Source organism: Sinocyclocheilus anshuiensis, unplaced genomic scaffold (assembly GCF_001515605.1).
Source record: "Sinocyclocheilus anshuiensis isolate Anshui unplaced genomic scaffold, SAMN03320099.WGS_v1.1 scaffold1342, whole genome shotgun sequence".
In the NCBI taxonomy this organism is placed as follows: domain Eukaryota; kingdom Metazoa; phylum Chordata; class Actinopteri; order Cypriniformes; family Cyprinidae; genus Sinocyclocheilus; species Sinocyclocheilus anshuiensis.
In genome coordinates, this window is record NW_015554151.1 from 24080 (window position 1) to 36220 (window position 12141).

General features: G+C 35.1%; 2 protein-coding genes across 4 annotated transcripts in view; both read left to right on the plus strand.

The window, feature by feature from the left end:
• LOC107670694 (proteasome subunit beta type-7-like) overlaps positions 1-1117 on the plus strand; it is a 7199-nt gene extending 6082 nt beyond the window's left edge. The window contains exon 8 of the mRNA XM_016463379.1: positions 652-1117. Within this exon, the coding sequence (XP_016318865.1) occupies positions 652-763 (112 nt within the window). The 3' untranslated portion in view covers positions 764-1117. The remainder of the gene's footprint in view (positions 1-651) is intronic.
• Positions 1118-2990: 1873 nt separating this feature from the next.
• Positions 2991-11494, plus strand: LOC107670695 (histone H3-like centromeric protein A). 3 transcript variants are annotated; one of them, XM_016463382.1, is made up of 5 exons: positions 2991-3057; positions 3435-3589; positions 6869-6984; positions 7121-7195; positions 11204-11494. In XM_016463382.1, the coding sequence occupies exons 2-5, from the start codon at positions 3466-3468 to the stop codon at positions 11330-11332; spliced, it is 444 nt and encodes a 147-aa protein (XP_016318868.1). In that variant the 5' UTR covers positions 2991-3057; positions 3435-3465; the 3' UTR covers positions 11333-11494. The 3 variants fall into 3 exon arrangements, with proteins under 3 accessions (XP_016318868.1, XP_016318866.1, XP_016318867.1); XM_016463380.1 differs by having other exon boundaries at positions 2995-3098; XM_016463381.1 differs by lacking the exon at positions 2991-3057 and adding an exon at positions 3105-3339.
• Positions 11495-12141: the final 647 nt, after the last annotated feature.

The window sequence follows — 12141 nt, forward strand, 5'->3', positions numbered from 1 at the left end:
TTAATAATTTAATAAATTTCATAATTTAAAAGTTTAGTTCAGAAGTATCGAATCGGTATCGATATCGACGATACTGATTTGAAAAATATCGGTATCGTATCGAAAACAAAATAAGTGGTATCGCCCATCCCTACCTGACATGGCTGCATCAACACGACTGCTGTTCCTGAAACCACGCCTTCTTTCTTTGTGTGCACATTTGGGCGGCATTATGCTAATATTTCCACATAGTGACGTAGATATGTGGGGGCGTGTTAGAACAAGCCGTTTTAGGTAGGCGTGGCTGACTCTTAACTTTTATAAAGAATATCTCTTTGGATTTGAGACTTTAGTCTTTGCAACTTTACAGCTCTTCTTTATGCACCAAGAGCTTGTAACACTTCAAAGAGAAAGGAAAAATTGAAATCGCATCATATGACCCCTTTAATGGCAGTTAACATTCTTTTTGCATATGGCCACCTACTGGGCAGTCCTTGCAAATAAAACCTTTTGAATGCATCAACTCTCATCCAGCTCATCCAAAAGAAATTGTTGTTCAATACAAAACTGCCATGGTCTTTTAATAATCTTCTGAGTTTACAGCTATACATATGTATTAATAAAATATCTTAAGACTCAACTAAATATTCTCTCTTTCTTCCAATGATCCAGGGAGGGTACGTACAGATACAAGCCAGGCACTACTGCTGTGCTCACAAAAACAGTGACTCTATTAACGCTGGATGTTGTGGATGAATCTGTCCAAGTGATGGACACAGAATGAGACATAAAGAACATTTGTGCACTCTTTGCTTCAGTCATTGGAAAATATGAGGGATGTGTGTAGTTCAAAAGTTGAGATTAAGGAAAGAAAAGAGATGTTTCCCTTTTTGGTACCTTTCCCCTGTATTCAATCATTTGCATTTGAGCTGCTCAAAACTGTTTTGCAAAAAGAGAGATTTGTGTAGTTTTATAGTTAATTTAATAAAATTTAAGAAAAAAAGGAAAGAGTGTAATTTTTGTCATGTCAGAGTGACATTTTTAAAACTGAACTATTATTCATTTGTTGGATGCAAAGGCGAAATGATACCATTAGTCCACATTTATGAATATTAACCAATAAAAGGCTTTATAGATTTATAAGTTTTATAGCCACATATTTCAACATGATGGGAAATGCCCCATTATGTTATTCCAAAACTGTAACAACACTTAACCCATTTAATACCATATTTCTCCAGCTACTGTATGTGAATATATTATTGTATGTATTTTTTAAGTTAGTGAAAGTATAAGATTTATTTTTTGGTTACAGTTGTTACCAATGGGAAGCTGAAAATCAGTCAAGACTCATTATAACATTGAAAACTTTATATTGAAGGATCTAAGGATTCTCAACCTGTGAGTGACTATGATCTGTTTTTTCTTTTTTCTTTAAATTAATTTAAATAATATTCAGTCATTTAATTATTCAAATTAATCATATAACAATTTATAAATTTTATTGACTTGAATTTATTAACTTATTTACCTACATATTTTCTTATTGGTGATTAATCTTACGATCGTGTTATTGCAATGGATTTTTGTCTTCATAAGTAAGAGATAAGAGATTGTCTCCATTTCAAGGTTTTTAAAGTCACATCTCAATGTTGTAAAGCAGTCATTTTGCAGTGCCTTTGCTTTGGTATAATCATACTTGTTGGATATGTGCTAGTCAGATGAAGAACAGGACTGAAGTCCAGGCAAAGTGAGGATGAAGTTCAGATGAAGTCTGAGCATTAAAACATACACAACTAAGTATTCAATAAACCCCGTTCATTTTTTATAATCATAACTTTGTCTCCTGCTTTCTGCTCTTCCTTGGCTTCATCTGTCAACCTCTGACTGTTAATACAGACTATAAATAGATTTGGATACTAGACAAAATACAGTTTTTATGAGACAAAAAATTGTTTATCAGACAAAACTCTGCTGACAGTTTTGGATACCAGACGAAAAAGATGTCTTCAGATGGGATCTAGTATCCAGGATTCCTGCTGTGGCGGTCTCATCTAACAGTAGTCACATAATTTTATATTTTTGAATGCATGCCGTTATGAGGGAAAAGGACATCATAAACTAAGAATAAATGTATATGTATTTTGCGTTGTTTCATGTAAGGTAACAACAAATCTGCAATTTTATTAAAGGATTTAATCAGTCACCTATTCAAAAATGAGGCTTTGTGTTTTCCCACTGTTCACAATTGCGGCCCCGTATGTTTACGTCATGTGATCATGATTTGTATAAGCTAGAGCAATCAAGAATCAATAATATACCTTTTAGCATCAAATATGGTATATGTACTCAGTATTTTGATGATGATGAAACTGGAAAAAGTTTTCACCACCCATGTAATAATGTTAATGAATTAAGGATTTTCATATAATTTTTTCACTTATATAACTGACAATTCGGTGTAAAATATAGCCATATAGCCAACGTTCAAACTAATTTTGACATGACAGAATGTCAACCTCTGGGATTAAATAACACACACACACACACACACACACACACACACACACACACACACACACAATCAATTTAAAATAAAAAAAATCACATAAATGAAATATCTCTGCACTTTGAACGAAAGATGACATGATAATACATCCATTTAAACAACAAAACATTTATATGACTAACATCGACTGTTTTCCATTAAACTGTTGTTTTGTGTTATTGGAGAAATTGTAAGATAAACTAAGATTGTAAGATATTTTATTTAAAAAAAAAATGTCCTCAAAGGACCAGTACATGACTGAAATCCACACTAAACGTCCTTAGCAAACCAATTAGAGACATCTATGATTGGTGCATCTGGATCAGCGCTGAGAAAAGTAACAAGAACCACATGGATAATCTTATTGCGCTGAAGCCCACCCATTTCCATTGCTCTTTGTTTACTGTTTCTTGATTCTAACTCTCTCTCTACGGGTTGGCCCAATCAAATGTCTCCTCATGACGTCATGCGCGTATTGGCTCCTCATTGGCCAGGGAACTGTGTTGGCAGCGTGTAGCACTGTTTGAATTGTGCGTGATAGAAGACCTCAAAACTACGATATTACGTGCTGGTAAATAATGCGTTGGTTTTGTGTGTTTTGATTGCCTGAAATTGGTAGACTTGCGAAATATAGAGCCTAGAATAGAGAGAGAAAGTTTCTGACGTCGCGCAGTCGTTTTGCATTTACCAATTTTAATAGTTTTGTATGTGAACTGAAGAATACGTTTTGTTTTCCGATATTTAATGTGAGATTAGCGCTTTGAATTTACGTGTTGGCGTGGGTTATTAACGGATACGCACTAATCTCGCAGGTGAAAACTTTTCAGTTGTCCAGCGAGCGTATAAGAGAATACTGTGATCAGCATCCTTTCACACGCGACTAACAGTTGCTTTTGGTCTGCTGCAGTCTGGTGCTGTTGATCCGATATTGTGTGGCCATGCGGCACAATAAATCGGCACATAAGCGAAAGCCACCGACCCCCAGGCGCCGATCTCCCCCCGAGCCGCCGCCGCCACCGCCCCCCTCGACATCCAGAGCCCGGCGCACCAGCGGACCCTCCGGTGAGCTCTTTCGTGTTGGCTTCCTTCTCTTAGCAGTGTGGAATGCAAGTAAAGTTACACGGAAATGTTTCCATGCGATTTAGTGGTCAGGTGGGTGACGTGACATAATTATCGTCATCATTAGCATAATGTAAACTGCCTTTCTGATCATGTGGTTATTTACACCAGCCATGAGAAAATTTAAACAAATCAAGAGAGCCTGCAGTTTTATATTTGTCTACTTTGGCTAAAATATAACTTAAGATTCTTCAATAGCAAATAAAATTCTTCGGTATGTAGTTTTTTTTTTGTTGCTTCAGATTGTTCTATATAGCGAATTTCTATAATTAAAATACACATGTGATAAATCTTACAACAAAACTGGAGGAAAAAAAACGTGTCGCAGGTGGCGACACGCTCTGAATGTAAATATTTTCAAGAGTTTTTTATTTTATTTATTTATTTATTTTTATTTCCAACATATAATATAAAGGTACTGAACAAATATAAACTACAAAAAAGAAATAGAAAACATACAGTATTATATAAATAATAATAATACAGGTAAAAAAAAAATATAATAATAATAAAAAAAACTAAACAGAAAAAAGAACAGGTATGAGATCATCATATAAATAACAGAAAAGCTTCACAAAGAGACCTAGTGCGTTTTGCTTTACTGTTTTTCAACCCAAGTAGTAACTCAATATAATTTTTCATATCTATCTGAAATAACAAAAAGTTGGGTTTTCCTTTAGCCCATTTCTGTTTATGTATATGGTATTTCCCCATAATCAAACAAAGATTAACAAAACAGGCCACATTTGGTGGTAATCTTTGTCTATTAAAATAAAAAAATACATCTTTTTCAGAAAAGTACACTTTCATGCCTAGGCATTTACAAAAGAAACAATATTTTCAAGAGGTCCTCGCTGCAGCCTGTAGTACGATGACGTAGCTGGATCAGAGCCAATACGTTTGAAGAGCATGCGCAGTAGTCGCAGTTAATGCGCATGCGCAAAGTGGGGCTGTCATTGAAGCTAGTATTTAATGTAAATTAAACTGTAATTACGAGATATAGGTGTGTTTCATAGGCTCTGATAGTCTAGTCAAGATAGTTAGATAGTTCTGTCAAAAATTCGTTCTCACTCTTTGTGCTATACGTGACAGAGTATATAAAAAGTTATAGGCCTACTAAAATATGCGGACATAATTTTTTATACCATATAAAAATAAAAAGAAGAAAAACAATCCTGTCAGTCGGGGTTCCGTATAGCGGATAGACCGTTATCCCGGGTTATACCGGGTTTTTACAGTTAAAAAGGTACTGAACAAATATAAACTACAAAAAAGAAATAGAAAACATACAGTATTATATAAATAATAATAATACAGGTAAAAAAAAAATATAATAATAATAAAAAAAACTAAACAGAAAAAAGAACAGGTATGAGATCATCATATAAATAACAGAAAAGCTTCACAAAGAGACCTAGTGCGTTTTGCTTTACTGTTTTTCAACCCAAGTAGTAACTCAATATAATTTTTCATATCTATCTGAAATAACAAAAAGTTGGGTTTTCCTTTAGCCCATTTCTGTTTATGTATATGGTATTTGCCCATAATCAAACAAAGATTAACAATAAAGGCCACATTTGGTGGTAATCTTTGTCTATTAAAATAAAAAAATACATATTTTTCAGAAAAGTAAACTTTCATGCCTAGGCATTTACAAAGAAAACATTCCAAATCTATCCAAAACATTTTGCTATAAATGCAGTTACATCTTTATTCATGTTTGTTTGTTGTTTTGAGCAGCAGGTGACGGCAGCGTGCGCTGATTCGAATCACTGAATCATTTTGCGAATCAATTGACTCGGAGATTCATAAAGCTCCGTTTCTCCATCACTTGATGCTAAACTGATTCAGATACAGGGAGCGAAATGAGACACACTTTCTGTTACTCAAGCACAAAATACCCTTCATTAATAACACTAAATAAAGCGTTATAGTGTTACATTCGGTAATGCACTTCAAAGTTTTATATACAATTCTCTGAAGTAGATGTATTGATTTAAACACATTAAATGATTAAAATCACACCTTTCTTCAGCCGAATCACAGCGGCGCAGGCTCATGACGTCACGCCGCCAGAGCAGAATAAAAGTCCTTTATACCGGGTTTTTACAGTTAATCCCATGTCCAGCAAATAAATTCACACACGGTCGGGGACAAGGCATATTAACACAAAGATGATCTTTTTTGTGTGTGTGTTAGGCCTATATGCAAGTGAAATCCCTGGAGATAGATAGACCAATTATAAATGGCTAAAGACATAAACCATCCATTCCGTTACGAGAGCGCTCTCTCGCGCGCTCTCTCTCTCTAGCTATATTAGAATAATATAAAATCTAAATAAACAAAATGGATCGGAATTAATCTAATATCCCCCAATTAAATTGAAATAAACATGACGGATAGAATCAAAAAGACATTTAGGCTAACTCTGATAGAGTGATGTATCAGAATCAGAATCAGAATGAGCTTTATTGCCAGGTATGTTTTCACATACGAGGAATTTGTTTTCATGACAGAAGCTTCCGTAGTGCAACAGAATGACAGCGACAGAACAAAAACACAGATAATAAAAGAATAAAAAAATAAAAAATAGAACAAGTAAATAAGTAATAACAATATATAAATTGACAATTGTATGTGCAGGTATATTACAATAGACACTTTTGTATGTACAGGTATATTATGCGCAAATTTGAAGTGCAGACTAAGTATGTGTGTTAGATAAATAAGTGTATGGGTGTATAAATAGTGTTGTGTGTTCCACAGTTATTGTCAAGTGTTCATGAGATGGATTGCCTGAGGGAAGAAAATGTTCCTGTGTCTGGCCGTTCTGGTGCTCTGTAGCGTCGACCAGATAAAAGCGTCTGCAAAATGATAAAATGTAAATAAAAATATTTTATTCGAGACCTACTACAGCGCATGCGCGTAAAATGTCCACTACGTAGTGGATATAGTCCAGCTACGTCATCGTGCTGCTGGCTGCAGCGAGGACAGACTCAATATTTTTAGCGTCCGTTTCCATAGTAACTCACGGATGCGGCGCTCTGTTGAGAATGTCTTTCCTGTGTTCGCCGTTAAAAAATTAGTTAACTGAACTTTCTCCCAGGCGCATTCTTTGGTTTATGGGACGGTCATATTAACCCTACTTTCTGGTGAACTGAACTGAACATGTAAAAAGTGAACTGTATTATTGTGAACTGTGTAATGTGCTTTCTGTTCTAGAAGCGTCCCCTCGCAAGAAACACAGGTTTCGCCCTGGCACTCGAGCTCTCATGGAGATCCGCAAATATCAGAAGTCTACTGATCTGTTGCTGCGCAAGGCCCCGTTTTCACGACTGGTACTACTGCTTCAGTGCATCCTTCAACAAGCACCTCAGATCCCATGACAAGCCTTTTGACACCTAATAATTCGAAACATGAACATGCTGTTTTCATTGATGTAACAGTAATGTAAACATTTTTTCCTCCTGACAGGTGCGAGAGGTGTGTCAGACATTCAGTCGAGAACACATGATGTGGCAGGGATATGCTCTAATGGCTTTACAGGAGGTAGGTGACAATTAAGATTTATTTTTCAATTTATATTGTATTATAAAATGGAGAGTTCTGGCCCTGGATGCTGATTGGTCCGTGGAACTAGCTAATATATCTAAATCACTGCACAGAGGCCAACTGTAAACTTTTAAATTAACTATTAAAATTTGTGTCTTTGGTATTTTTATTATGTATGAAGGTGAATGTCAGTAAACGTGCAGTCACTCCAAAATCAAAAAATGAAAGAAGATTTAAACATTAAAACTTTTTCTTTAAAGAAAAGGAAGTATATTTTTAGGCCATTAAGACAAAGGTAAAAAGTCACTGTAATGTGTTTTGAGGTTCTCATTATTGCAATTTCATTTCAACTGAAAGATGAGGGTTGTACTAGAGGGACCCACAGGATAATAAATCTGGTGCACTGGTAATAGTTTTACATAATTAGTTCTGTACCAACAGCAGCACCACAGCAAAACTGTTGGAGCACACCCCCTTTAACTCTTTACTTATTTTAACTATTTTCATGCTAATAATTACTATTAATATGTAACCTTCAGATTGCAAACAGCTTTCAAAATGCAATGTAAATGCGGACTAATTTATTAATTAACAAAACTGCTGCATTTTTGTTAAAGCTTTTCGTCCTATACGTTGCTATGGTATCAATATTTCTATGATGGTTGTGGTTGTTACTCTCAAAACTTGTATTCAAATTGTGAATTGGTAACATTTAGAAAGCGAGAGAATAACGAAACAAGCTGAATTCGACACTCTTGCTAAAAAAATCAAAGAGGCTACTACAATGAATGCGTAATGAATAATGTATTTACATTGTGTTTACACTTTGCTGGTTGTAATGAGAGGATTCGCGAGCATGCGGGAGCTCACACTGAATACATACTTGAGCAGTGTTGAGTGGATTCTGACTCTGGCCATTGTGTTCATGTACTTGATTGGCTACAATGTTTAACTCTGCAGAAATACATTGTAAATATAAATTAAATACAAACACAAATACGCATGGCAGCGGGTACCAAATACATTCTGTATTGGGTTTGTAAGCCAAACTGTTTTACCAATATGCTGTTATAGTGCTCTTGCATTCATTTTAGGGTTCTTAACACCCCTGTAGAAACCTGTACTTACCGCCCACTCACCTAATATGTGACCCTGGACCACAAAACCAGTCATAAGGGTAAATTTTTTGAAATTGAGATAAATGTTAAAAAATTGAGGTAAATCATCTGAAAGCTGAATAAATAGGCTTTCCATTGATGTATGTTTTGTTAGAATATGACAATATTTGGCCAAGATACAACTATTTGAAAATCTGGAATCTGAGGGTGTAAAAAAATCTAAATACTGAGAAAATCACCTTTAAAGTTGTCCAAATGAAGTTCTTAGCAATGCATATTACTAATCAAAAATTAAGTTTTGATATATTTATTTGCGGTAGGAAATTTACAAAATATCTTCATGGAACATGATCTTTACTTAATATCCTCATGATTTTTGGCATAAAAGAAAAATCGATAATTTTGACCCATACAATGTTTTTTTTGGCTATTGCTACAAATATACCCCAGCGACTTAAGACTGGTTTTGTGCTCCAGGGTCACATATGTTATTGTTCTGGGTAGGGCTGGGTATTATGTTACATGGACATAGTTTTTCTGAAACAAGCGGTAGACCAGTCGCAACAGATTGGGCTTTTTGGAAGGTGGGTTTTAAAGAAATCAAAAATAAAACATTCAGACAGAAATAGCACACAGCTAAGCACAAACTGCACTTACTAGATGTTTCAAAGAAAAAAAATCTTTCAAGTTGTTAATGAATATGTTGCACTTTAACATTTACACTGTTTAAGAAATCAAACAATTTTCAAAACGGGTCCATAAAGCCTCTGGACATGGGTATAAAACATACTAATTGTCCTTAAAATTAACAGCTCTTTACTGTAGCCTACACATTTTTGGTGATTATCATATTTTTCTGCAAGAAAAGCTGCTGATCGACTTAAGGCTGCTGCTTTGTGCTGTCATTCGTTATATTGCCAGCAGTTGAAAAAACTCTCTCAGCATGAACACAGAGATATTTCCCATGCTTATTAAACACTTATGTTCATATTCATTACAGTCAGGGCTGGATTTACCTTTTATTGTGAAAAGAGTTTTTGCCCTCCACTTCCTCCCTATTAATATATAGTATTAACCCCAAAACAGCCCCGCCCCCTCCTGAATCCATGGAAACCATTACAGTGTTCTGCTCTGTATCGCAAGAAGTGCAAAGTCGTTCAGCTTGCATTCAGTTATTGTTCTCAAACGAGAGAACAACTACACTTGTTCTTCAGAGAAAGACCTTTTAATTAAGTCAGGAATAATTGACTCAAGTGTCATGGCAACATCACCCCCTCGGGTGTGCATTGTTTTTCTAATAATTCAACAGCCTGTAGTCAATTATTCTATTTATACTACAGTTAGCACACCTCAAGACATTGTTCAGATGTTTTATTTCAAGACATCTGTGAAAAGTTTGTCCTTAAAACACGTTTGTGTTTAGGACTAATTTCTTAGGTATTCTCTTCTCAGGCTAATTTCACTTGTGTGTCAGAAGGGGAGTAGGTGAGAAATAGAATGTGGCATTAATGTAACGTTGGGGACTTCGTGTTGCATCGTGTCACATCCGGTGTACACAGAATCACTGATTATTAATGGGATTTATTGTCTTTTGTCGTGTTGCGCTGCTCATGTTGAGTGTAGTTATACGGAAACATTGAAATATAAATAGCTTACCAAATTTAGTGTGGCGGCTGAGCCTGTTTTTCAGTCGGTTTAACAATTTTACCATCACTCTATTTTTGATATTTACAAGCCACTGGTCCAATTTGTTTTTAGTTGTTTTTGATCAAGCTCAGTCGGACCAAATCTGCTGTATAGGTGACCAGATTTCTGCAATGAAATCGGGGACATATCCTATTTGAGTGGTCAAAATATCATTGAAATCTCAATTGTTATTATTTATGAATTTTAAAAAATGGGGACAGTACATTTAATTTTGATTTTAAATTGTGGGTTCCCTATACTGTTATTAAAATAATTAAATTTTAGACTATGAAAACAGTTAATAGCAACCATTGTAAATAGCATAGTTAAAAACAATATCTACCGAAATTAAGACTTCACAAAAACACATTACAAAATAAAACTAAAATATGAGTAATATTGTAAATAAAACTTTAACAGTATTTTTTATTGTATTTAATATTTTCATTTTCACAAATTAATTATACTGTATTACACATATATATATATATATATATACACAGTGCAGATTAGGGTTGGAGCTGAACTCTGCAGGACTGCGGCTCTCTAGGACCGAACTTGCCTACCCCTGGTCTAGACATTACTATTTCCACCTGGTAACCAATGTGAAGTCTTGATGTTCTAATCTGCAAAAAGCAATATATTCATAAACTGTTCTTAGCTTGTTTTGTCTGTAGCCAGAAGGTAACATTCTTTTCCCCCACAAACACTTTCTATTTGTCTAACAAAGAACTATTAGTAACTTCGTTACACTATTAATCAGCATTAATAATCATTACAATATCAAGTGCAATAATGAATTTATTGTCATGATATTGCAGCTTCACCATCTGAGTGCCTGTTTTTTTTTTTTTTTTATAAGCTATTTACATTATGGATGTGTGTGTGTGTGTGTGAAAACACATGAGAATCATTTGAAATTGTCTGTGTAAATAAACATAAATGCCATGTCAGATGCATTGCTTTTAGAGAGGACCGATGCAAGTTCGGTCCTCTCTAGGACCGAACTTGCCTACCCCTGGTCTAGACAGACTGCTTAACTGAAAAACAGAAACTAAAGCTACATTGTGATTAACTACGGTTTATTTGTCTCATCCACAATTCATACTGTCATATTTTTGTACTGCAGTATATAATTTTTATTGTAATAATTTACAGTATGTTATAGTTGTTTAATTATTGCTCTTTCATGTGCTTTTAGGCTGCAGAGGCATTCATGGTCCGTCTGTTTTCTGATGCCAACCTCTGTGCCATTCATGCCAAGAGGGTGACACTGTTTCCACGTGACATACAACTCGCCCGGCGAATCAGAGGTGTTGAAAACATGTGAAGTTTTTTTGTAAGATTTGACGAATTTCCTTACAGACACTTGTAAGGACACTTTCTATATTTGGTGGCATGTAATCTGTTTTCAGACTTCAAAGCAAATGTTAAAATAGTTGCATATATGCAGCCAAATAAACCAAATATTCCTATGGCATGGGAGTTTATTGACATGATCTAATTTTTTAAGAATTGTAATATAAAACATTTTATTTTGTGTTGTAAATTTGCAAAGAAGTTGTTTGTTCTGATGATGTTTGTTGATAATAAACTGATATTTGCAGTATTGCAGTTTGTGTTGGCAGCTCTTTGGCCAGTCCACATCAGAATGTTTAAGTGTTTATAATCAGCTTGGTTCTTAAATCGCATTATATTGATAATATATAGCATTGTCTATATTCTTAAAGTTCTTGAACATGGATTGCTAACATCCTGCTAAATTGTGGCATATCCTCGCACTTCCAAGTGCCACATTATCAAAAGCTAATTAAAGAGTTAGTTTCAGTCCTTTTATCCGATTAGATTAGGCACTGTGATTTTTTTTTTTTTGCTGTTGAATATTTCGCTGGCAGGGTCTAGAACCCGCAGGACATCTCTCCCAAGTGTATAGTAGGAAGGAAAGCAAAGAGACTGATATCAGTGTCGGTGACAACCATCTTGACCAGGGGTGTCAAGCTCCTGGAGGGCTACAGTCCTGCCGAGTTTAGCTTCAGCCCTACTTAAAAACACTTGATCCAGCTAAACTCTACAGGGATGTGGCTCTCCTGAAGCACCACCCCAGTCTAGCACGTTTATATATATATATATATATATATA